The 27,726-nt window shown below is 37.7% G+C and overlaps 1 protein-coding gene across 2 annotated transcripts in view; it reads right to left on the bottom strand.

Moving 5' to 3' along the window:
• CCDC148 (coiled-coil domain containing 148) overlaps positions 1-27,726 on the bottom strand; it is a 165,152-nt gene that overhangs the window by 48,726 nt on the left and 88,700 nt on the right. For both annotated transcript variants that reach the window (XM_028113067.2, XM_088022148.1), the window contains one exon: positions 3,570-3,688. In XM_028113067.2, coding sequence (XP_027968868.2) covers positions 3,570-3,688 — 119 coding nt within the window. The remainder of the gene's footprint in view (positions 1-3,569; positions 3,689-27,726) is intronic.

Here is a 27,726-nt window from a genome sequence, read left to right as displayed (position 1 = left end):
ACAAAGAAATTTAAGCACAGGGAAGTTGAATAACATACCCAAAAGTCACATAGCTATAAAGAATAGAGCCAGGATTCTAATGTCAACAACCTGATTAAAGCACCTTCCCTCTTAGCTTCTCCAGCATGTTCCAAAAGAGAATAGGGCTTAGGAAATTAGGAGGTTAGTGAAAACTTTGGCAGAAACAATTTCAATAAAATAAAATAACTCTTAACTATATGAAACAAACTGAGGGTTGCTAGAGGGGAAGTGGGTGGGGGATGGGGTAACTGGGTGATGGGCATTAAGGAGGGCACTTGATGGAATGAGCACTGGGTGTTATATGCAATGGATGAATCACTAAATTCTACCTCTGAAACCAATAATACACTATATGTTAATTAAATTTAATTTAGATAAATTAAGTACAGATTATAACTGAGGGTGAAATACAGATTATAACTGAGAAGGAAGACATAATAAATAAAATGAATCGCTATATCTTTTTATGTTGAACCACATGAAACTGCCAATACTTAACTATTTCTGACCTGCAGAAATGGAATTTTCTTATGGTTTGACCTAATATATTTGCTAATTTATGAATATTGTTTTCAAGAAACTTAGAATTAAAAAACAGAAGAAAATAAACAAGAGAAAATTTTAAACCCTCAAGGCCATGTGTGTGTGTTTTTAACAGATCTGGAAGCTGTTTCAAGCTTTCATTTTCATATTAAAAAAATGAGCCTCCAGTTAAAAAATTAAATATGAGGTTTGTGAACTGTATTTCAGTAGTAGAGAAAAAGCAATTAGCCAAATTTCTTAGTGTCAGGGTGGTTATAAAAGAACACAACTTCTGGTTCTTGCCAAAAGCAAAAGCTACCAGCAGTTTTTACATGTGGAACTCCATCTCCCTAAGTCACAGAATGAGGACATGCTTTCATCTACAACATTATCTGAAATTTTCTGGGAACTATTTCTTGATATATTACATTAGCCAGATATTTTAATGACCTTCCTCACTGATTTCGCATTGGCATGCAAGTACTGGATTCATAATTATCCAAATCTACAACATTTCACATGAGTTTAACATACAGATCATAGACCCCTAAAAGTTGATAGCTCACTTAGCCCTCAGAAGCTGCCCAGTTCAATTTTACAAAGAACAAAGCAGAGCCTCATAGAGGTTAAATGAATGGTTTTGGCCAATTCATACACTATTCCAAGATTTAAGACTAAAACCTTGGTCCCCTGGTTCCTAGTCCTTAGTACTCTTTTTGCTATGTGTGATATGCCTATTTTTTCCTGTTATGTAATGCAGATTAATCTGATTTTCCTTCTCTTCTTTTCAACTGGAGTTCTGAGTCAGCTAATCTTGATAATTATTGGAACAGGAAGCAAAAGACTGAAATGGCTCTGTAATCAAAGAAACTCCCTGGCTATGAGGGGAGATTCTATTAGAAGCATGTCTGCTATATGCTGGGACCTCACATCTGTTCTGTTTTTCCCACCCCCTTTAATTCCTGTGGCTCTCTCTTGTTTCCCCAGCATAGCTTCAGACTATCCAAGCAGCCTTTGACCTACATCATTGTCTTGCTCTTTAGTGGGATTTTTGTCTCTGACCCATGGCATGACCTATCTACTGGTTTCCACTTTAACTTAGTTTGTGCTTATTTGGCTGGTTTCTCATTGGCTGTTTCACTTCTTAGCCTAGAGCCTTGGCTTTGCTGTATTCTCAGTTTTCTCCATAATAGATTAAAGTGAACTCTAAAATCCTGAGATACCTAGAAAATGATATAAATTTCATCCAGAAAATCCTTAGGAATTGCCTGGCATTTATGTGGAACTCCAGATTTACTCTGAAACCTTGGTGACTGGAGTTTGAGATAACTGTCCCATCCTTACAAAGGAAGCTTCCTAGATAAAAGTGAACCTCGTTGTATAAAATGGTTATATCTTCCAAGGTTATGTATAAGTCTAAGGCGTAATTTTTATTTTGTATTTATTTTTTTAAGATGTATTTATTTAGAGAGAGAGAGAGAGAAAAGAGAGGGTGGGAAGAGTCAGAGGGAGAGAGAATATCCAAGCAGATTCCTGCTGAGTGTGGATCCCAACTTGGGGCTCGATCTCACAAACCATGAGATCAGGACCTGAGCCAAAACCAAGAGTTGGAGGCTCAACTGACTGAGCCACTCAGGCACCCCTAAGTGGTAATTTTTAAATAGACTTAATTTTTAAAGTAGTTTTATGTTCACAGCAAAACTGAGCAGAAAGTACACAGTTCCAGGCAAGTTTATTTTTTTAAATTGACTAACAGTAAACTTATTGTGACTTCTGTTATGAAACAAAAGAGCTATTAATTTATCTCTTGTGAAAATCTACTCAGAAGCTAGCTAAACTAGATAACTATGCCAGTTACCAATTTGTTGTCTGACACAATGTTAAGCTATGTCAGAAAGGGGTTCTGGAAAGATGCTGAAGGAGGGAGGGGCTTTCTTTCCTGGTTCCAGTGTTTACCCCTTCTTGCTCCTACCATATGTCTGCCTGCTGCATGTGTGGGGAACTCCCAGTGGCACCTGTGCCCATGGAGCTCCAATGGCACCCAATAGTCAGTTTCCCATCAAATTTCAGAGGCACTCCCATGGTCAGATTCCCACTGAGTTTTGTAAGCATCCCAGTGGTTGACTTCTAGCTTTGGCCTCCTACACTCGTGCAGGGCATTTCCTGCTTGCCCAGCGACTGTGAACTAGTTCTGGTTGAACCCATCTAAGAACTTCTCCACCATGCAGTGGGCCACAGCCACGCCTTCTACAATGAGGTCTGAGTCCTAAACTTGGAGCTGGGGGGTGGGGGTGGGGGCTTCCCTATTTGTTTCTTCTATGGGAAGCTTCCTTCAGCCCTCGGGTTTTCTTTAAAGTTCTCTTTATCTCTTTATATAACAGAGGTTTTCTATTAGAATTAGTAATTCTTTATCTTAAACTTTCCCTATTCAAATTACTGGGTTGTCTCTGTCTCCTCACTGACATTGATTGATATGGTAAACTTGGAAAAGTAATTTTAATTTCTCAGGATACTCATTCATAAAATGAGGACACTGGGTTAGTTGATCTCACATGTCCTTTTCAGCTCGAAAACCACACCATTCCAAGAAATCCTCTGTGTTTTCCTACATAGGGTGCACTCTAAGTATACTAAAATGAATCACATACGCTGTATAATTGTGCATTGTCTTCCCCAGCCACATTCATAGTAAATGGGTCTCCCTTCTTATCTGAATAACGGTTTCCTCCTTCTAGGTCAACATATTAAGTCACAGCAGCAGCCAGTATCATTTCATGCACACAGTGGGCAATCAAATACCATGAAATCATCTGTGAGGGTTTTAACTAGGAAGCTATCTAAAGAACTAAATGGCAATCTAGAGATTTGTGTATGAATATGAGAGACTGAAATACATGATAAGTATCATTTTATCTGTTTGTGAATATAAATACTGTAAGAACACATTAAGTATAGAAAAATGCTCCCTCTGATACTGTTTACTCTAACCACCTCCTTTACTATGCAATTTAGGATTTTTCTTTTACCTTTCTCTGTCTTTCACTGATTGTTCAGCCATTAATTTCTTCAGTTCTTCCAGACGCTGAAGATCTCTCATTTCCATTTCTTGCCACTTCTGCTCTTTTTTAGCCCAGTATTTTCTTATCTATAGAATAAATGATACATAAAATTTAAATTAACAACAGATATGTCAAAATGAGGAGCAAAGTTATAACAACATATCCACTGGTTCATATGTTTAAATTTAAATGGCACTTTATCTTTTTCATTTCTTAGATCTGCCTACAGTATATTGACAACAGAAAAAAAATAAATGAAAACACGAAGGTACAGGTCCTAAGAAACTGCATGGTTTAACAATTTCTGAAGTGGAAACGTAACTTATGCTGAGATCTAAAGTTTAAATCTATGGCTAAAATAATCGACTTTCAGGGAACAACAATAGAAGCATGTTATTTTCTCTAAAGTATATGATCTACCTGTTACTCAAGAATATTTTTATCCCCTTATGATAATGCAGGCTTTAACAAATATCATTAAACCTATTTTTACTTTAAAAGCATGAGTTTATTTATGCTAATGGACAGCAGGATGTTGAAAGCTTTATGCTTCTGGGGAAGTGGCAGGAGATAGGTGGGAGGAAGGAGGAGAAGAAAAAATTAGCAGGGTTCTGATATATAGTAGTTCTGACTTATGTGGTAAAATAAAGGACAAATTTATCAAGCTTGAAAAGGTGAGAGCATTCTTACTAGGCCTGTTTTACTTCCCTTCTCTGGAAATGGAGCCAGACTGAGAAAACTGAAAGTACTCATATGGATTTTCAGAGGGATGAAACCATTATTCAGGGTTCTCCTAGTTCCCCAGGTGGGGCAATTGAAGTTAATGTTTATTTGACAGAGGCCCCTTCAACCACTCTGGCTTGCCATGTTGTGTGTGATTCAAGAGACTGGATCTTGCTGGAAAAAGTAGAGTACCTCAGTGGTGGATGATAGTGAGTGACTGCCAGCAGAAGGTCTGTTGTGGAAGACAGGTTAGCCACACCCCTCTTTTGAGAAGTGAATATGAAAAGCTAAATGGTTTCCAGACTTCCCCTAGCCAACATAGTCTCTGACCCCTGGGAGAACTAAAAGGAGCATCCCAAGCAACATGGCCACAGCCATAGCAACTCTGCTGCAGAGCCTACAACACCAGCAGCCACAATGGAGAGAGATGTCCACTCAATGAGTAGTGAATAACTGGATGAGCTCAAGGTGTAATGATTTCACTCTAGAGATCATTGAGATTTGAATTTGGGGAGGACAGAGATAAAGTTAGAAAGGTAGCAGCACCAAAGATGGAGAGTAAAAGAGAGGGTAGGAGAGGCAGAGAAAGAAAACATTGACAAGGTGTGTTTCAGAGTCTTAACTGATAAATTCCAGGGCATTCTATAGTGCCAGATATGACAATGTTAACAATGATTATATCCTCTCCCTCTGGGGTTTAAGTGGCCTTTATTTTATGCTTTATACTTTTCTGTGTTACCTTATGTTTTTCAATGAATATGTATTTCTTTCATGATCAGAGAAAATAAAGCTACTTCAAAGCTAAATTTTAAAAAAGAACAGATATTGGATTAAAGAGCATTTTCCCCTGGGCTCCAATAGACCAATGTTCGCTTATGCTCAGTGTTGGCCTTGAAGGGAAGTCAGTGGTTCTTTTGTCAACAATCCCTTGACTACAAGCAGACCAACCCCAGGTTGCTGGTGTCCTTGGATTGCAGACACTATTTGGTGCACTAGCCTCTGCAGGCTCTGGAAGTAAGTCACACCTGAGGCTTTTGGCATCTTGGGATCAATTATTTCCATTCCCAACACTCTGGTATCCTCAGACATTACTACAGTGTGAGCCTCTCTCTCTCTCTCTCTCTCCCTCCCTCTCTCTCTCTCTCTCTCTCTCTCTCTCTCCCTCCCTCCCTCTCTCTCTCTCTTCCTCCCTCTTTCTCTCTCTCTCTCCCTCTCTCTCTCTCTCCCCCTCTCTCTCCCTTTCCCTCTCTCCCTCCCTCATTCTCTTATGTGAGCATGATTTATTCTTTTTCAGTGCTTCCTACTGGACTCTCTGAAACCCCTGTGTCATCACACATAAAATCCTCTACATCTTCAACCTTCAGACCACTACATCATTGTTTTGACTGGAATTCTCTTGAGTAAAGGATGATTATCTTCTGATGCCCCATGTGCCAGGAAGCTGGGGAATGGTTTGGGCATTTTCTTCCTTGTTAACAGCTACTTTTACACCATAATAATATTCCTCTCATGTACAATGTCTTCTTCCTTCGATGTTAACTGTATCTGTATCACTTTCTAGTCCTTATCACTGGCATGTATGGATTTCCAGGTCATTCCCAAATATTCATCAAGAATTCAGATAGGCGGGTCACAGCCACACAGGACTTGTCCAAAACAACCCTACTTTCCTAAACAGCTTCAGTATCTGCCTGAATGCCTCTCCAACCTACTCGTATCACAGTTTTATGACTTCCTCCATTCCAGGCAGCTACCTCTTTCCCCAGGATTCTATTATCATCAAGGACATTTCAGTTCCAATCTGAAATCTTCAATTATAGCCATCAGTTCTATGACCAGAAACTACCCACTTCTTTTCTATCATCCTGTGTTCTGATTGTATAATTTTATTCTTCTAGTAGCGCCTTCATCACAAGGCTTTGCTAATTAATATGCTTGTTTCTCTCCCCCACTAGACTTCAGAAATGTGATTTGTTTATTTTGGCACTTCCAACATCAACTAAAGGGTCTAGACCATAGTATATACCTAATAAATGTTTGATTGATGAATGAATTACACAATTATAGAAACTTGCACCAAATTTATGGTTTCAACTGAATCTTCATTGACAACCAGCATTCCTTTTATGAATTCCTGGTTAATGCCTCTGAATTTCTCATGGCTATATTTCAAAACCTGTTCACTATATTAAGCTCCATAAGTACCTCTCCTTCTTCACTTTTATCAGGAAAAAATGGGAGCTCTAAATGATACCTTCCTTGATGCCTTGCCCCTCAGAAGAAGAGATATCTTTCCTTTGTACAAGATTTATCCCTTTCGGGCTCCAGATCCTAACTCCCCAATTCCATCTTCTCCATAACCTTACTCCATCATCTACCTCTCTTCCCCTTGTACGTTCAATCTCTTGGTCTATGCTGCTTCCTTCTCCTTACATGGAAATATGTACAAATCTCACCCATTTACAGAATTTAAAATAACTTTCTTTAGATTCCCAAGACTGTCCCTTCATTGTTCCCTTTTCAGTCAAGCATCTTAGAATACTTACTGTTCTTCAATTTCACATCTCCTAATTTATTCCTCATCCATGACATTCCTACCTCTTCCTTCCCTCCAAATTCACTACTCTCACCAGTGACATATAAATGAGCAAACTAAATGATCCTTTTCAATCCTTATTTTACATAATGTCTCTGTGCATTTAATTCTGTCAACCCTTATCTATAGTCTTAAGATATTACAGACTTTGGCACTCATTTGTTCAACAAATATTTATTGAACACATGCTTTAAGCTAGATACTGTGCTGTGTACTTGGGATATGATGCTTAAAGAGAAATAAGACCTCTGCTTCATAGAACTGCGACTTCTAGAGAGAGAGAAAGAATAAACACATAAATGAATGAACAGAATATTACATGTGAAGTTCTAAGAAGGAAATAATTATAGTAATGATTTAGAAAAATGTGGGTAGAATTTTTATTAGAAGGCATATTTTTGTAATGACATTTGAATCAAAACTTGAAGGATGATTGTGAGACAATCATTGTGAGACAATGAGGGTGATCACCGCAGAAATGGGAGCTCTAGGTGCAAAAGCATTGAGTGGGAAAGACCTTGTGCATTTTCAGGACTGGGAAGAAGCCAGTGCAGCTGAGCATGTGGTGTGAGTTAAGAATGGAGGTGAGATTGAGAAGCTAGCTGGGGGCTATGTGATTAGACGAGGATTTAAGGTCTAGAAACAAGGAAAAGCTATTGAAGAATTTAAAGCAGGGAATGACATGATCTGACTTATATTTTTTTTAATGATTTTTTATGGTTATGTTAATCACCATACATTACATCATTAGTTTTTGATGTAGTGTTCCATGATTCATTGTTTGTGCATAACACCCAGTGCTCCACGCAGAATGTGCCCTCTTTAATACCCATCACCAGGCTAACCCATCCCCCCACCCCGCTCCCCTCTAGAACCCTCAGTTTGTTTATCAGAGTCCATCATCTCTCATGGTTCGTCTCCCCCTCCGACTTACTTCCCTGCATTCTTCCCCTCCTACTATCTTCTTCTTCTTTTTTTTTCTTAACATATATTGCATTATTTGTTTCAAAAGTACAGATCCGTGATTCATCAGTCTTGTACAATTCACAGTGCTCACCATAGCACATACCCTCCCCAATGTCTGTCACCCAGCCACCCAATCCCTCCCACCCCCCCACCACTCCAGCAACCCTCAGTTTGTTTCCTGAGATTAAGAATTCCTCATATCAGTGAGGTCATATGATACATGTCTTTCTCTGATTGACTTATTTCACTCAGCATAACACCCTCCAGTTCCATCCACATCGTTGCAAATGGCAAGATCTCATTCCTTTTGATGGCTGTATAATATTCCATTGTGTATATATACCACTTCTTCTTTATCCATTCATCTGTCGATGGACATCTTGGCTCTTTCCACAGTTTGGCTATTGTGGACATTGCTGCTATAAACATTGGGGTGCACGTACCCCTTCGGATCCCTACATTTGTATCTTTGGGGTAAATACCCAGTAGTGCAATTGCTGGATCGTATGGTAGCTCTATTTTCAACTGTTTGAGGAACCTCCATACTGTTTTCCAGGGTGGTTGCACCAACTTGCATTCCCACCAACAGCGTAGGAGGGTTCCCCTTTCTCCGCATCCCCGCCAACATCTGTCATTTCCTGACTTGTTAATTTTAGCCATTCTGACTGGTGTGAGGTGGTATCTCCTTGAGGTTTTGATTTGGATTTCCCTGACGCTGAGCGATGTTGAGCACTTTTTCATGTGTCTGTTGGCCATTTGGATGTCTTCTTTGGAAAAATGTCTGTTCATGTCTTCTGCCCATTTCTTGATTGGATTATTTGTTCTTTGGGTGTTGAGTTTGATAAGTTCTTTATAGATTTTGGATACTAGCCCTTTATCTGATATGTCATTTGCAAATATTTTCTCCCATTCTGTCGATTGTCTTTTAGTTTTGTGGACTGTTTCTTTTGCTGTGCAAAAGCTTTTTATCTTGATGAAATCCCAATAGTTCATTTTTGCCCTGGCTTCCCTTGCCTTTGGCGATGTTTCTAGGAAGAAGTTGCTGTGGCTGAGGTCGAAGAGGTTGCTGCCTGTGTTCTCCTTTAGGATTTTGATGGACTCTTGTCTCACGTTTAGGTCTTTCAACCATTTGGAGTCTATTTTTGTGTGTGGTGTAAGGAAATGGTCCAGTTTCATTCTTCTGCATGTGGCTGTCCAATTTTCCCAACACCATTTGTTGAAGAGACTGTCTTTTTGCCATTGGACATTCTTTCCTGCTTTGTCAAAGATGAGTTGACCATAGAGTTGAGGGTCCATTTCTGGGCTCTCTATTCTGTTCCATTGATCTATGTGTCTGTTTTTGTGCCAGTACCGTACTGTCTTGATGATGACAGCTTTGTAATAGAGCTGGAAGTCCGGAATTGTGATGCCGCCAGCTTTGCTTTTCTTTTTCAATATTCCTCTGGCTATTCGGGGTCTCTTCTGGTTCCATACAAACTTTAGGATTATTTGTTCCATTTCTTTGAAAAAAGTGGATGGTATTTTGATGGGGATTGCATTGAATGTATAGATTGCTCTAGGTAGCACTGACATCTTCACAATGTTTGGTCTTCCAATCCATGAGCATGGAACGTTTTTCCATTTCTTTGTGTCTTCTTCAATTTCTTTCATGAGTATTTTATAGTTTTCTGAGTACAGATCCTTTGCCTCTTTGGTTAGATTTATTCCTAGGTATCTTATGGTTTTGGGTCAATTGTAAATGGGATCGACTCCTTGATTTGTCTCTCTTCATCTTGTTGTTGGTGTATAGGAATGCCACCGATTTCTGTGCATTGATTTTATATCCTGCTACTTTACTGAATTCCTGTATGAGTTCTAGCAGTTTTGGGGTGGAGTCTTTGGGTTTTCCACATACAGTATCATATCATCTGCAAAGAGTGAGAGTTTGACTTCCTCTTTGCCGATTTGGATGCCTTTGATTTCTTTTTGTTGTCTGATTGCTGTGGCTAGGACTTCTAATACTATGTTGAATAGCAGTGGTGATAGTGGACATCCTTGCCCCGTTCCTGACCTTAGGGGGAAAGCTCTCAGCTTTTCCCCATTGAGAATGATATTCGCTGTAAGTTTTTCATAGATGGCTTTTATGATATTGAGGTATGTACCCTCTATCCCTCTACTCTGAAGAGTTTTGATCAAGAAAGGATGCTGTACTTTGTCCAATGATTTTTCTGCATCTATTGAGAGGATCATATGATTCTTGTTCTTTCTTTTGTTAATGTATTGTATCACATTGATTGATTTGAGGATGTTGAACCAGCCTTGCAGCCCAGGGATAAATCCCACTTGGGGTGAATAATCCTTTTAATGGACTGTTGGATCCTATTGGCTAGTATTTTGGTGAGAATTTTTGCATCCATGTTCATCAAGGATATTAGTCTGTAATTCTCCTTTTTGATGGGGTCTTTGTCTGGTTTGGGGATCAAGGTAATGGTGGCCTCATAAAATGAGTTTGGAAGTTTTCCTTCCATTTCTATTTTTTGGAACAGTTTCAGGAAAATAGGTATTAATTCTTCTTTAAATGTCTGATAGAATTCCCCTGGGAAGCCATCTGGCCCTGGGCTTTTGTTTGTTGGGAGATTTTGGATGACTGCTTCAATTTCCTTAGTGGTTATAGGTCTGTTCAGGTTTTCTATTTCTTCCTGGTTCAATTTTGGTAGTTGATACATCTCTAGGAATACACCCATTTCTTCCAGGTTATCTAATTTGCTGGCATAGAGTTGCTCATAATATGTTCTTATAATTGTTTGTATTTCTTTGGTGTTGGTTGTGATCTCTCCTCTTTCATTCATGATTTTGTTGATTTGGGTCATTTCTCTTTTCTTTTTGATCAGTCTGGCCAGGGGTTTATCAATCTTGTTAATTCTTTCAAAGAACCAGCTCCTAGTTTCGTTGATCTGTTCTACTGTTCTTTTGGTTTCTATTTCATTGATTTCTGCTCTGATCTTTATTATTTCTCTTCTCCTGCTGGGTTTAGGCTTTATTTGCTGTTCTTTCTCCAGCTCCTTTAGGTGTAGGGTTAGGTTGTGTATTTGAGACCTTTCTTGTTTCTTGAGAAAGGCTTGTATTGCTATATACTTTCCTCTCAGGACTGCCTTTGCTCTAACCCAAAGATTTTGAACAGTTGTGTTTTCATTTTCATTGGTTTCCATGAATTTTTTTAATTCTTCTTTAATTCCCTGGTTGACCCATTCATTCTTTAGTAGGATGCTCTTTAGCCTCCATGTATTTGAGTTCTTTCCAACTTTCCTCTTGTGACTGAATTCTAGTTTCAAAGCATTGTGGTCTGAAAATATGCAGGGAATAATCCCAATCTTTTGGTACTGGTTGAGACCTGATTTGTGAGCTAGGATGTGATCAATTCTGGAGAATGTTCCATGGGCACTAGAGAAGAATGTGTATTCCATTGCTTTGGGATGGAATGTTCTAAATATGTCTGTAAAGTCCATTTGGTCCAGTGTTTCATTTAAAGTCTTTATTTCCTTGTTGATCTTTTGCTTAGATGATCTGCCCATTTCAGTTAGGGGGGTGTTAAAGTCCCCCACTATTATTGTATTCTTGTCAATGTGTTTCTTTGCTTTTGTTATTAATTGCCTTATATAATTGGCTGCTCCCACGTTAGGGGCATAAGTATTTACAATTTTTAGATCTTCTTGTTGGATAGACCCTTTAAGTAGGATATAGTGTCCTTCTTCATCTCCTATTACAGTCTTTGTTTTAAAATCTAATTTGTCTGATATAAGGATTGCCACCCCAGCTTTCTTTTGGTGTCCATTAGCATGGTAAGTGGTTTTCCACCCCCTCACTTTCAATCTTGGGGTGTCTTTGGGTCTAAAATGAGTCTCTTGCAGACAGCATATTGATGGGTCTTGTTTTTTAATCCAATCTGATAGCCTGTGTCTTTTGATTGGGGCATTTAGCCCACTTACATTCAGGGTAACTATTGAAAGGTATGAATTTAGTGCCATTGTATTGCCTGTAGGTGACTGTTACTGTATATTGTCTGTGTTCCTTTCTGATCTATGCTGCTTTTAGGCTCTCTTTTTGCTTAGAGGACCTCTTTCAATATTTCTTGTAGGGCTGGTTTTGTGTTTGCAAATTCCTTTAGTTTTTGTTTGTCCTGGAAGCTTTTTATCTCTCCTTCTATTTTCAATGCTAGCCTAGCTGGATAAAGTATTCTTGGCTGCATATTTTTCTCATTTAGTGCTCTGAAGATATCATACCAGTCCTTTCTGGCCTGCCAGGTCTCTGTGGATAGGTCTGTTGCCAATCTAATGTTTCTACCATTGTAGATTACATATCTCTTCTCCTGAGCTGCTTTCAGGATTTTCTCTTTGTCTCTGAGACTCGTAAGTTTTACTATTAGATGTCGGGGTGTTGACCTATTTTTATTGATTTTGAGGGGGGTTCTCTGTGCCTCCTGGATTTTGATGCCTGTTTCTTTCCCCACATTAGGGAAGTTCTCTGCTATTATTTGCTCCAATATACCTTCTGCCCCTCTCTCTCTTTCTTCTTCTTCTGGGATCCCAATTATTCTAATGTTGTTTTGTCTTATCGTATCGCTTATCTCTCGAATTCTGCCCTCGTGATCCTGTAGTTGTTTATTTCTCTTTTTCTCAGTCTCTTTATTTTCCATCATTTGGTCTTCTATATCGCTGATTCTTTCTTCTGCCTCATTTATCCTAGCAGTTAGTGCCCCCATTTTTGATTGCACCTCATTAATAGCCTTTTTGATTTCAACTTGGTTAGATTTTAGTTCTTTTATTTCTCCAGAAAGGGTTTCTCTAATAACTTCCACACTTTTTTCAAGCCCAGCCAGTATCTTTAAAGTCATGATTCTGAACTCTAGGTCTGACATCGTACTAATGTCAGTATTGAGTAGGTCCCTCGCAGACGGTACTACCTCTTGTTCTTTTTGCTGAGGTGATTTTTTTCATCTTGTCATTTTGTCCAGAGAACAGATGAATGAGAGAACAGAATGCTAACAGGTTAACAACGTCTCCAGCAAATATACTCTATACAAATCAGAAAAGACCTGAAACCAGGGGACAAGAAAGGGAAAGAAAGAAGAGAAAAAGAAAAAAGGAAAAAGAAAAAGATAAAAACAAACAAAAACAGAACAAAACAAAAAAAAACAGAATATGATCAAATATGATCAGGCTAGTGCATAGATCAGTGCCACACACTAGCTTTTGGGCATATTTTGGTCTGTTAGAAGAAAGTGCTTGCTAAAATTTTAAAGGAAGAAAGACTTATATATGTACAAAATAAGGGTTGATACAATGAAGGGATGGAAGATGACTGTAAAGATGAAAATTATAAAAGATTTTATAAAAGGAATTGATAAGATAAGAAGTTGTTTTTAAAAAGAAAGAAGAAGATTTAAAAAGAAAAAGAAAAAAGAAAAAAAGGGAGAGAATGTGATCAGGCAAGAGACTAGAACAAAGCCATACACTAGTGATTTAGGGTATATTTTGATCTGTTAGAAGAAATTGTATCTCAAAATTTTAAAGAGAGAACAACTTATATATATATATGGCAAAAATAAGGGTAACTACTATGAAGGGATAAAATATGGCTCTAAAAATGAAAAATAAAAAATGTTTTTTTTTAAAAAAGGGATTGATAAGATGTTGTTTGAAAAAGGGAAAAAGAAAAATTCAAAAAAAACCGTTAAAAAAATTAACTTTGAAAAACTAATGAATTATGGTAAAAAAGCCATGAATTCTATGTGCAGTACTCCCCTAGCGCTGGAGTTCTCCCGTTCTCCTTGATCGGTAAACTTGGTCTTGGCTTGCTGGCTGTTCTTGCTGATCTTCTGGGGGTGGGGCCTGTTGCCATGGTTCCCAAAAGTCTTTGCCGGAGGCAGAATTGCCCCGCCCTTGTGAGTCCGGGCTAAGCAAGCTGCTCTGTTTGCTCTCAGGAGCTTTTGTTCCCTGCAAGCTCTCGGTACAGCTTTGGAGGACCAGGGTGAAAATGGTGGCCTCCCAATCTCCGCCCGGAGGAGCTGCGAACTCGGGGCCCTGCTCCTCAGTGCGCCCCCAGAGAAAAGCAGTCACTCCCGTCTCCCCGGTCTCTGGCCGCACTGCGTGTTCACCCGGTCTGTGATCGAGCATTTCTATGTCTGGCACCCGACCCCGTGTGGAGTCTCCAAACCCAGCAGATCCCTGCGGTGCGCTCCCGCGCCGCTCCTCCCAGGGGAGGAAGGAGAGTCTCCCCGGCTCTGCCGCTTGTTGGATCCCTGCTGGAGGAGCAGTGGCCTGACTGGGCCGCGGATCACAGTTTATGGCAACCCCGAGCTGAGAGCCCGCGCCTCGGCTCCGTCTCTGCAGCCGGCTTCCCCGCTCCAATACCTGGGAGCTCTGCCGCACTCAGGCACCCCTAGTCTTTCTGTGACCCCAAGGGTCCTGAGACCACACTGTCCCACGAGGGTTCCACCCCCTGCTTAGCCACTGGAGCGACGTCCCTCAGCGGAGCTGACTTCTAAAAGTTCCAATTTTGTGCTCCGCGGCTCTATCACTTGCCAGAAGCGGCCGACGGAGGCCCCCTCCCCCCGCCGTCTATCCTCCCGAATATCGCCTCGGATTCACTTCTCCGCACGTCCTACCTTCCAGAAAGTGGTCGCTTTTCTGTTCAGGGTGTTGTTACTATTCTTATCTTCGATCTCCTGTTGAGTTCGTAGGTGTTCTGAATGGTTTGATCCCTATTCAGCTGAATTCCTTAGACCAGATGAAATCCAGGTCTCCTACTCCTCCGCCATCTTGCTCCGCCCTCCCTGACTTATATTTTTAAGAGGTAGTTCTGGAAATGTTGGGTGAAGAATGGATAGTAGAGGAGCAAAGGAGAAACAAGGAGACCAGATAGAAGGATAAGGCAAAAATGATCACTTGGACCAGGAAATGAAGGGAAGTGTTCAGATTTGAGATGGCTTTTGAGTGGAGCCAGACTGCTCACTGAGGGATTACATATGAAGTTTGAAGAAAACGGGAATCAAGGATGATTCCTAGATTTTTGCTAGAGCAACCGGTTGAATGATGGTACCAATACCTGAGATGGAAGGTTGGAAGAATAACAGGTTTGGGAAAGAAAGACCATCAGGAGATCAGCATTGAATATTAAACAGTTGACATGACTATAAGACCTTGAAGTGAAGATTCCAGATAAACATATGGAGGGTACAGATGGGAGACTCAAGGGTTGATTCAGGGCTGGATATCTAAATTAAGGAAATACCCACTTAAAATGGTATTTGATGCCACAGGACTAGATGAGATCTCGAGGGTGAGAGCATAAATAGAAGAAAATGGCCATGTACTTTCATTCCTATCTTCCTTTTGCAAAGTTTCCTAACTAGAATGACATCCTTTCCCTCTTCCACCTGTCAGTTTTACTCTACCCTTATTCTCAGAACAAAGGCCATCTCCTACTTGAATCATCCTCTGAACCCTCCAGGAAAAAAATCTTAGCTCCATCCTTGGCACACCAATGACACTTGGTGAAAGTTTATGACTCTCCATTTTGTCCTGCCTTGAGTTCCTTGATTTTTTTTCATGAGGCTCTCCCACTGGATTGTTACTGATATATTTAGGCCTTTATTACATGCCTGGCATGGTCTGCCCTGCCTGCAGTCTGCTAAATCCCTCCTATCCATTCTTTAAGACTCAGTTTTAGCATTGCTTTCTCAGCCTTCCTCCTTCTCCCTCTCCTCCAGACATAGATGTACCTTCTAAGGCACTATTTATGTATCCTTAGTATAGCATTTTCCATATTGGTCGGCATTATTCTTCTTTGTATTGTAGTACCTTGTATCATGTCTGACACAGGGCTTAACTGATCATCATTAGGTGAGTGGAAGCTTCTTCTGGTCTCTGGCCTGAGAATAACAAAGTTGTGGATGGGAACAAGGCCAGCAGTTTTATTTGCAGGATGGTAAAGTCTGAACTAAGCACTTCCCTAAGGACAGTTCCATTCACTTTTTGACAATAGGAGCAGGAAGTTTGTGTCAAGAATTATTTGCTTTGAAAACCTCAAACTAAAGTTAAAGCTAAGGATATTTAGCTAGCCCTTTGGGACATTTGTTGAGACCAGATTTCAAACATCCTGTTTTTTACTTTTTGAGTGATTCTTAAAACATTCCAATGATAGGGAAATCAGATAGTAAGTTCAAGTAATAAGAGTTGAATTCAAAGTTTGTTTCTTGACTTTCACAGATGAGGTTTCTAGAAAAAGCTTGCTTTTCTGAAAAACAAAACAGGACTAAACTCCCCCCATTTCCTCTTATTATCTCAGATTCCTATTGGATGTTTCCCTTTCATAGTCCTACAGTTTGCTCATTTTGGTGAAATTAAGCCAGTAGAAGTGTAAATAAACCAAAGAAACTATTCTGTAAAATAATGCTATGCTAACTTTTCAAAGAGTTTGACATCATTTTTATATCCCATCTTACCTTTCTAATCTTCCAAACAATATGTTTCTTATTAAAAACTCCACTAGGAAACAATGTTTATAGCATTAGAGTACCTCAAAGTTTAATTTTAAAAAACTTGGACTAATACTACACAACCATTAAATTATATTTTTTCACTCCTTCAGTCCAAGAATTATTATAATTCAGCATGAAATAAGAATTTCTTGTTTACACATAGAAAACAAAAATTAGGAGGACTAAAGCATTATAGAAGGAAGACAGTTTAATTTCTGATTTCAAGCAATCTGTGTGATGTTGAATCTTTGAACAAATAAACTTCTATACCTTGCTCCCAGGTCACTATTTCAAAGGCTTTAGTGACTTATTCAGAAGGAGGTCACAATTCTTAACTAGATACATAAAATATATGAAATAGGAAGTTCAAAATATCCAGTTCCATCACTCATAAGCCATTGAGATAATGGACTGTTAGTCCATTTTCTAGATTCTAATTTACTTAGCTAATTATTTGCATCTTACAGATCTTTCTACTTTTGGTCTGGAATATGCACCCTCACAAAATAGTGATATCGTTACATGTAAAAGCAGCAGGACCTCTTAAAAGTTTTTTTTTTACTTTACTTTTTTTTCCATTTGCTCCATTTAGATCAGCCTGTATCCCATAAAATTGTCACCAATTGAAGTATGACTATTCTTTCCCTACAATCAATTTGATAAGCGTCTATATTTCATCACATAATCTTTCACACATTTGTGTGAATTTCTGAAAGGTAAGGAACATGCCTTATGCTGTAATATTTATTTGTATCTAGTATTGCATCTTGCAAATGAGAAATATATGATATACCTCTGCTAAATGAATCCAGTGAAAAACAATATGGAAAAGCATCATCGCACATAATATTTTTTTTTCTTTTTTCTTTTTAATTAACATATAATGTATTATTTGTTTCAGGGACACAGGTCTGTGATTCATCAGTCTTACACAATTCACAGCGCTCACCATAGCGCATACCCTTCCCAATGTCCATCACCCAGCCACCCCCTCCCTCCCACCCCCTCCACTCCCGCAACCCTCAGTTTGTTTCCGGAGATTAAGAGTCTCTTACGGTTTGTCTCCCTCTCTGGTTTTGTCAATACTTTCCTTATTTCAACTTATATAAATCCAAAACTACTAATAAAGAAGCCAATTAAACAATAACAATAGATGATAAACAATCAGTGGTCCATTCCACTAAGTCATGTGTGGGGTGGAACTGCATTTAATCTCAAAAGAGCCTGGGGCCATGGTATTTCTCAAGTCAGATTGTCTATGAGAGTCAGATTAAAGATTTTTTCTTCTTTTAAAGATGAACACTTTGTCACCTCTATCCTCAAAACCTTTCAGTCAAAATGATCTCTTCTATACTTTAAGGTACAGAGAGCTCTGTGGGCTTCAACCCAGGACCTCGTGAAGCTTCTGAATAAAAATTTGGCCCTAAAAGAATTACTTTGCATGGCATTCTTTATGCAAATATTTGAACACTCTTTATATGGGTAAGAAATCAAAATAGAAAGTCAAATTTGCAAACATCCTGCCTGGTTATTTGAATAGATCTCCTTTCAGTCCACAGTTCAGACTATTTGTATTTCAGCTACTTATCAGTATCCTAAACTTGAACATTTTTGCCACCAATCTCCAACCTGATAAACAAGTACTTCCACCACTGGTAAGAGGGTAGATAGTCATACTCTTTCTGAAGAATAAATAAGAAAATCACTAGCAAAAAGCCTCAGGGATTAAGAAACAAAGTTTAAGAATTAATAAGCAGGGACATATGCAAAGATTTAGGTATCAGTATGTTCATTACAGCCTTAAAATGGTGAAAGGTTGGAAATAATTTAACACTCCAGAATAAGAAAGTGGTTAAATGCAATATTTCACATAATGAGATACTATGTAAACACTAAAAATTATGTGATAGGAAAACAGGGGAAACTATACAAGATTTATTGATAAAATTTTAACAATAGGTTAAAAATAATATATGCAGTATGATTCTAGTTAAGTTAAATTCCCCATGTATGTTGAAAAAAGAATATAAGGACATTGCTAATAATTTTCTTTTGGTACCAGTTTAGGAACTGGAATGACTTTTATTGTATTCTGTGTGCTTGTTTGTATTTTTCAAACTGTCTACAATGGACATAAATACTTTACAATTACAAAAGTATGTTTTTTGAAAGTCTGGCCAAGAAAAATCAATATTTAGAAGGAACATCTAAGGGACATGACTATTATTCATTCCTGAAGTTTCCAAACTCCATTTCTATACCAAGTCAGATGACAGGAACATTGTATTTCCCTATGACATTTTCACTTCTTATCACCTTGCATGCAGCATCACTTTCACTTTCTAGAGAAAGTTTCACAGGACTATGGTTTAATTTTATATCATAGGCCTTATAAAGGTTGATGCAATATCATATGAGGATTGATTTAGATTCTTCTGTAAAGCAGTTCTACTAAAAATGCTATCCACTGGGTGGTTTGCTTCCCTCCCCCCCAGTACATGCTGTCAGCTCCTGATGTGCTAGGATGTTGTCTATTATTAGCAAATAAGAGCTAAATGCTTCCTTTTAACTTTAACCATGTTCAATTACAGCACCCCTTTTTAGTCTTGGTTTGCTGACATAACTATATTCCCATCCTCTTAATTTTTTGTCTTACATTCTCTTACTAATTTTCTATTTTAATGATTCTTAATAGGAAACAGATGGCATGCTTAAAATTAGAATAAATCAAGAAGAATATAATAAGGGGACAATTGACAAAGGAGGGTTGGAATTCAGGGAAATCATAAGACACCATGCAATAGCTGAGCTGCTTTACCACCCATTGACTAGAGTCAGAGAAAGCTGTGTGAGGAGGGCCACCTGACAGGAGGAGCTGAGAACTTTGGTGGAGGACACAGCTGGTCATCACAACTCTGCTGGCCTAGGAGCTGGGGAAACAACTCTCCCAACATCAGTCTCCTTTCTCATTCCCATCTCTAGTGTTCCATTTTCACTGAATCCAACCAGAAGCCAGAGGTCAAAGGAGTTGTACAAAACAACTGAAAAGAATGGAGAGTATGACCCAAAGGGAGGATGTTCAGCACAATAGTATTAATGCCTCTTATTATAATTTGCTTGGAAGTAGGTGATATCTATATGCATAAAAAAATAACATGAATCTCTGTTAGGTGGTGTTCACTTTGGTCACTTATGAGAGCATTTTTCAGTAGCAGAGCTATCTACTTGAATTGGCAATAGCTGTTTTCTGTTGTGTTGTAGTCTTATGTCCTTAGAACAATGGTGAACCAAGGAAGTGTTCTGAGGTAAACACATTAGTTATCTTCCTGTTAATTGCAATGCCAGGTGGATTAAAAAATAACTGTCATGTCTTCTTTAGACATAAGGTTTATTTTCAGTATGGGCATTGAAATATTACATAATGATCATGTCATATGTTGATATTGCTAAAATGAATTTGTCTGTAATCTTGTTTAATTTCTCTCTTTTCACTATGCATTAGGAAGGGAGTATATATACTGAGGATGTTGTATTTCACAGCCTGAGGTGTCACGGAGAGTGAAAAGTGAAAAGTAATCAAACCTCAGAGCCATTCAATCATAACTTCTTAGAGCTGAGGTGATTTTAACAATCATTTAATCCAAACACCTCATTTTACAATTGAGGAGGCAAAATCCCACAGAGCCTGCATAACTTGCCCAAGGTCACCCACCTTGTTAGGGCCTCCTAGTTTGGCATATTTTCCTCTATGCCTCAGCGTTAAAGTACAGTTGTATACTGCTCGTTCATTATATTCATTCATTCAACCAATATTTGTTGAGTGCCTTCTGCCAGGCACTGGAGATACAACGATTAAAATAGACAAACCCCTCTTTTTTATGGACCTTACATTCTAGAAGAGAAAGAGAAAACAGCCAATAAATAAATAGATGGGTGCCAGGTGGGATTATAAGTGCTGAGAAAAAAATAAAAGTAGGGCAAATGGACAAAATGACAGAAAAAGAGAATGCTATTTTAAGTTTGGTAATTGAGGATGAACTTTCTCTTTGATAACATGATATTGGAGTGAAGTGAGCGTGAGTTATGCAGACATCTGGAAGAGTAGTCTTCCAGGCAGCGGGAATAGCCACTGCAGAAGCCTAAGAAGACGTGGGCCAGGGTGTTGGAAGAGGAGGAAGTAGACTGGTACGGCTGGCACAGGATGAGTTAGGGGGAAAATGGCAGGATATAAGATCCAAGAGATATAGAATGTAGTGCAGGAAGTGACATCTCTGACCGCTGTGTGGAAAATAGCCTGGAGAAGGGAGTAGGAATGCAAAAGGAGGAGGCAGAGAAATTAAAGATTAAGAAGTTATTATAATGGCTCCTATTTAAAAAGTAGAACTTTTATTTGTGACAATAGGTGAGGGTATCAGTAGGAGGTGTGCAGGGGAAAAGTAAGAGTCAAAGATAATATCAAGGCTTTTGGCCAGAGCGCTGGGAGAAGAGGTTTTCATTTGTTGAGAAAAAGAAAACTAGGGAAGGAGCAGGTCTGCAGGGAAAAACAAGAATACATTTTGGGTATACTAGATTTGAGGCAATGGGATGTATGAATTTGGAGTTCAGGAGAGAAGCCTAGAGCAGAGATGTTAATTGCTCTTTGTCAGCATATAAATGACATCTAAATAATATTGCATTGATTGAGATCACCTAGGAAGTATATATACTTAGAGGACTGAGCTTCAGGGCACTCCAAAGCCCAGAAGTTAGAATGATGTGGAGGATCCACCCAAGTTTATTGAGAAGCAGAAACCAGTGAGGTAAAAAGAGCAAAGTGAGATAAAAGCAGAGAGAATGGCTTCTTGGGAGCCAAGTATCAAGTTTTCCAAGGAGGAGGTGGTGATCATTTCTGTCTTAATAGTTCAAGTAAAGTAAGGACTGAGAACTGACTCCTGGAATGAGCAACATGGAGATCAGTTATGACCTTGGTCAGCACAGCTTTGGTAAGGAGTGGAGGGACAAAATAGCCCATGAGAGAATGAATGGAAAAAAATTGGAGACAGTGTGTAGGCTATAGAATCGTGCAATTTTTAAGGGAGGGGGTTTGGGGTCAAGGGAGAGTATTTTTTTTAAAAAATAGAAGTCATAATGGCATATTTGTAGGTTAATAGGAAAGATCTAGAAGAGAAGAGAGAAATGGTGGTGGGAGAGAGATTGGGATGACCTTGAATGGGAGAGAGCGGATAGGGTGCAGTGCATAAATGAAGGGGCTGGCTTTAGGAGCACAGATACGTCATGCATTATAAAAGGGAAGGTGGGTAATGGGTACGAATTCTGATCGGTTGGTAGATGTGATACTGGAAGCCTGTGGAGATTCTCTTCTTGTTAAATAAGATACTGATAGGTAAAAAAAAAATCACATCAAAATCATTATTTTCTTTAGTCTACTGAACAAAAGAACAGCACCAAGGAAGCAATGAAGGTGGTTTTTTTAATCCATTCATAACACCCACTTGACACTTCAATTGTGATCAAACTATAATGGTGTATGTAAGTGATGAATCACCAAATTCTACACCTGAAATTAATATTGTACTGTATGTTAGCTAGCTGGAGTTTAAATAAAAACTTGAGGAAAAAAATCTATAATTGTGTGGTTTCTTATAAATTGTTTAGCCATAGTGGTTCATTAACCCAAGGAGAGAAATCCTGAGGGAATATTAAGACGAGTAAAGAGATTGACACAGTGAAACTATTTGCACATATAGAACAGCAACAAATATTCCTAGTAAGCAGACTACTAAAGAGTTTTATTTTATTTTATTTTAAATATTTTATTTATTTGACAGAGAGAGACACAGCAAGAGAGGGAACACAAGCAGGGGAGTGGGAGAGGGAGAGCAGGCTCCCCGCGGAGCAGGGAGCCCGATGCAGGGCTCGATCCCAGGACCCCGGGATCATGACCTGAGCCGAAGGCAGACGCTTAAAGACTGAGCCACCCGGGCACGCCCCTACTAAAGAGTTTTAAAATTATCAGTTTCCTGTCTATTTAGAAATTCTGAGTAAACTAAGACAGGACCAAAGCCATGAAAATGACCCTAAAGCAAATAGGTTAAAACTGAGTTTTCTCAAAATTTATTAATCACAAAATTAAGAGCAAACAGCAATCACAATGGTGCACAGCATCCACAAGTGTTTAGAATCATGAACTATGGAGTTAGCCCTCCTGGGTTCAAACTCTGAACCTCTTTATGTCTGTTGGACTTTGGGGAAATTATGTACCTTCTATGTGTCTCAGTTTTTCTTTTATAAAATGAAGATCATATTAGTACCTTGCCCTTAGGGTTGTCAAGAAGATTAAGTGAACATAGAACAGTGCCTTGCATGAAGCAAGCACTATATAGATGTCTATTAAATAAATCAAACCACCATGAATAACCAAGACCTAGACAGAAAATATAGCCAAAAATTGATACCTGGAGTTAATTTAAAAATATTTTTAAAACTGCCTATTGAAAAATCTCTTCCAGAGAAACATACAGCTGGCTCTCAATGATCCAGGCTGCTTTTTTTCCCCCTCCATCTGACTTTCCTAAAACTGTGTCCTGACAAAGAGTAGGAAGATTCTATCAAGTTTTTGTTTTTGTTTTACTTTTTAAAGAGAAGTTCTAGGAGAAAATTTCACTTTTTTCCCCAGTTTTATTGAGAAATAATTGGCATATATCCTTGTATAAGTTTAAGGCATATAGTATGATGGTTTGATTTACATATAAGATGATTACCATAATAGGTTCAATTAACATTCAATTTCTCATATAGATAGAGTAAAAAGAAAAGAAAGAAGAAAGAAAGTTATCTAGTACCTTTTGACAATCTTCCTCTAATTTCCCCCCCACCACCCCCTCTTGTGATCATAAGTCTGATCTCTCTATTAGAGTTGTTTTTTTTAATATTCCACACATAAGTGAGATCATACAGTATTTGCCTTTCTCTGAATTCATTTAGCATTACTTTCTCTGACTACACTTAGCATTATGATTTCACTTTCTCTGTCTTACTTCATTCAGCATAATGCATTCAAGGTCCATCCATGTTGTTGCAAATGGTGTATTTCCTCATTCTTAATGGCTGAATAATATTCCATTATATATATACCATGACTTCTTTATTCATTCATCCATTGATGGATACTTAGTTGTTTCCATGTCTTGACTATTGTAAATAATGCTGCTTTGAACATGGGGGTGCAGATATCTTTTTGAGTTAGTGTTTTTGATACCTTTGGATATAGCCCCAAAAATGGAATTTCTGGATTATATGGTAGTTCTATTTTTAATTTTTTGAGGATCTTCCATACTGTTTTCCATAGTGTCTGTACCAATTCATAATATCACCAACAGTGCACAAGGGTTCCCTTTTCTCCACATCCACACCAGTGTTTGTTACCTCTTCTCTTTTTGATGGTGGCCATTCTAAAAAGCATTAGGCGATATCTCATTGTGATTTTAATTTGCATTTCCCCAATGACTAGTGATGTTGAGCATCTTTTCATGTACCTCTGGCCTTTTATACATCTTCTTTGTAGAAATGTCTATTCAGATCCTTTAAAAATGCCTAATTTTTAAATTGGGTTGTTTTGTTTTTGCTGTTAATTTGTATGAGTTCTTTATATATTCTGGATATTAACTTTTTATCAGATATATGGTTTGCAAATACTTTTTCCCATCCCATAGGTTGTCTTCTCACTTTGTTGGTTGTTTCTTTTGACTATAGAAGCCTTTTAATTTGACGTACTACCACTTGTTTATCTTTTGTTGCTTGTGCTTCAGTATCATACTGAAAAATCATTACTAAGACCCATGGCAAGGAGCTTTGTTCCTATGTTTCCTTCTAGGAGTTTCACAGTTTCAGGTCTTATATTTAAGTCTTTAATCCATTTTGTGTTAATTTTTGTGAGTGGTATAATATATGGTTCCAGTTTCATTCTTTTACATGTGAATATCCAATTATCCCAGCTACATTTATTGAGGAAACTGTCTTTTCTCCAGTGAGTATTCTTGGCTCTTATCAAGTATTAGCTGACCATATAGGGTTGGGTTTATTTCTGGGCTTTCTATTTTGTTCCATTAGTCTATTTGCTTATTTTTATGCTAGTACCATAATGTTTTGATGACTATAGCTTTATAGCATAGGTTGAAATCAAGAAGTATGAGACCTCCTGCTTTGTTCTTTCTCAGATTTCCTTGGCTATTCAGGGTCTTTTGTGGTTTCAGGAGAATTTTTCTACTCCTGTAAAAAATGCCACTAGACTTTTGATAGTGATTGCACTGAATTTATAGATGGCTTTCAGTAGTATTGACATATTAACAATACTACTTCCAATCCATGAACACAAGATACTTTCCATTTATTTGTGTCTTCTTCAATTTCTTTCATCAGTGTCTTGTAGTTTTTAGCATGAAGACATTTCACTTCCTTAGTTAAATTTGTTAAGTATTTTATTGTTTTTCATGCTTTTGATGCTACTGTAAATGGGATTGATTTCTTTGTTTTTAAAAATTTCATTTTTACTGTATAGAAATGCTATTGATTTTTCTATGTTGATTTTGTATCCTGCAACTTTACTAAATTTACTGATTAGATCTATCAGTTTTTGGTTAAGTCTCTAGGATTTTCTATATATAAAATTATGTTGTCTGCAAATAGAGACAATTTTACTTCTTCCTTTCCAATCCTGATGCCCTTCCCTCTTTCCCTCCCTCCCTTCCTTCCTTTCTTTCATTGCCTGGTTGCTCTAACTAGGACCTCCAGTACTATGTTGACTAAAAGTATAAGAATGAGAATCCTCTGTTGTTCCTGATATTAGAGGAAAAGCTTTCATCCCTTCACCATTGTGTATGATGTCAGCTGTGGGCTTGTCTTACATGGCCTTTATTATGTTGAGATATGTTCTCTCTATGCCTGATTAAGAGTATTTATCATGAATGGATGTTGAATTTTGCTGAATACTTTTTGTGCATCTATTGAGATGATCATATAATCCTTTTCTTTCATTCTATTATGTGATGTATCACATTGGTTGATTTGCATATGTTGAAACATCTTTGCATCCCAGAGATAAATCCCACTTGATCATGGTGAATGATACTTTTAATGTACTGTTAAATTTAGTTTGCTAGCATTTTATTGAGAATTTTGGTATCTACATTCATCAGGGATATTGACCTATGGTTTTCTTTTCTAGTAGTGTCCTTTTCTGATTTTGGTATCAGGATAATAATGGCCTCAAAAAATGAGTTTGGGACTGTTCTCTCCTCTTCAAATTTTTGGGAAGAGTTTGATAAGGATTGGTGTTAATTGTTCTTTAAATGTTTACTAAAATTCAACAGTGAAGCCACCTGGTCCTAGGCTTTTCTTCATTGGAAGATATTTTATTCCTGATTTAATCTTCTTATTAGTAATTGGTCTATTCAGATTTACTATTTCTTCCTGATTCAGTCTTGGTAATTTGTATGTTTCTAAGAATTTTCCCATTTCTCCTAGGTTGTCCAGTTTTTTGGCATATAAATATTCATAGTAGCCTCTGATGATCCTTTTCTTGCCTGTGGTATCAGTTGTAATGTCTCCTTACTCATTTATAATTTTGTTCGTTTGGGTCTTCTCTCTTTTTTCCTTAGTTAGTCTACCTAAGGGTTTGTCAGTTTTGTTTCTCTTTTCAAGAACCAACTCTTAGTTTGGTTAATTTTTCAATTGTTTTTCTGTTCTCTATTTCATTTATTTCTGTTCTAATCTTTATTATTTCCTTTCTTCTGCTAATTTAGGCTCATTTTGTTTTTCTTTTTCTAGTTCCTTAAGGTGTAGAGTTCGGTTGTTTACTTGGGACATTTCTTGCTCCTTAATGCACTTACTGCTATTAACTTGACCTCTAAGAACTGCTTTTGCTATGTCCCATAAGTTCTAGTATGGTAAATTTCTGTTTTCATTTGTCTCAAGAAATCTTATTTCCTCTTTAATTTCTTCTTTGATTCATTGGTTATTCAAGAGAGTATTGTTTAATTTCCATGCCTTTGTGAATTTTCCAGTTTTCCTCTTGTTATTGATTTCTAATTTCATGCCATTGTGGTCAGAGAAGATACTTGGTACAATTTTAACCTTCTTATACTTGCTAAGATTGTTCTGTGGCCTAACATAAGGTCTATCCTAGAAAATGTTCCATGTGCACTTAAGAAGAATGTGTAATCTATTGTTGGATAGAGTGTTTTGTATATGTCTGTTAGTTCCATTTGATCTACAGTATTGTTCAGATCCACTGTTTCCTTATTGATTCTCTGTTTGGAAATTTATCCATTATTTAAAGTAGACTATTAAAATATCCAACTATTATTGTATTACTGTTTATTTCCTCTTTTAGCTTTGTTAGTTTTTGCTTTACATATTTAGGTGCTCCAATGTTGGGTGCATAAATATTTACAGTTATATCATCTTGATGTCCTAAACCCTTTATCATTATATAATGACTTTCTTTGTCTATTTTTACCATTTTAAGTTTAAAGTCTATTTTATCTAAAGTAAGTATAGCTACTTTGGGAGTTTTATTTGTTTGTTTAGTTTTTTATTGTTTGGTTGGTTGGCTTTGGTTATCATTTTCTTGAAATTTCTCTATCCATCCCTTCACTCTCAGTCTATGTGTATCCTTAAGGCTAAAAAGAGTCTCTTGTAGGCAGGATATTGTTGGGTCTGATTTATTTATTTATTTTTATTAAATCCATTCAGCCATTATATGTCTTTTGATTGGGGAATTTAATCTGTTTACATTTAAAGTAATTTTTGATAGGTAAGAACTTACTATTGTCATTTTGTTAATTGTTTTCTGGTTATTTTGTAGATCCATTGTTCCTTGTTTCTTATCTTTCTCTTTTTTTTTTGCATTTTGATGTCTTGGTATTGATATGCTTTGACTTCTTTATCATGTTCTTTTGTGTAATTACTACAAGATTTTCCTTTGTGGTTATCATGAGCCTTACATAAAATATATTAAATTTATTTATTATTTTATTTTTTTAAAGATTTTATTTATTTATTTGTCAGGGAGAGAGAGAGAACAAGCACAAGTAGGGGAAGCGGCAGGCAGAGAGAGAAGCAGGCTCCCTGTTGAGTAGAGAGCCTGATGCGGGATGCTGGGATTATGACCTGAGCCAAAGGCAGATGCTTAACTAACTGAGCCCCCAAGGTGTCCCTTTTAAATTTATATTAAACCTATTTTAAACTGATAACAATTTAACTTCAATAGAACTAATATATTTTACACATTTAATTCTTTTCTCCCTCATACTTTAGGTTAT

Source organism: Eumetopias jubatus, unplaced genomic scaffold (assembly GCF_037043125.1).
Source record: "Eumetopias jubatus isolate StellerSeaLion01/CBP00866 unplaced genomic scaffold, mEumJub1_p1.0 scaffold_3, whole genome shotgun sequence".
Taxonomy (NCBI): Eukaryota; Metazoa; Chordata; class Mammalia; order Carnivora; family Otariidae; genus Eumetopias; species Eumetopias jubatus.
This window is presented reverse-complemented; position numbering and strand designations above follow the sequence as displayed.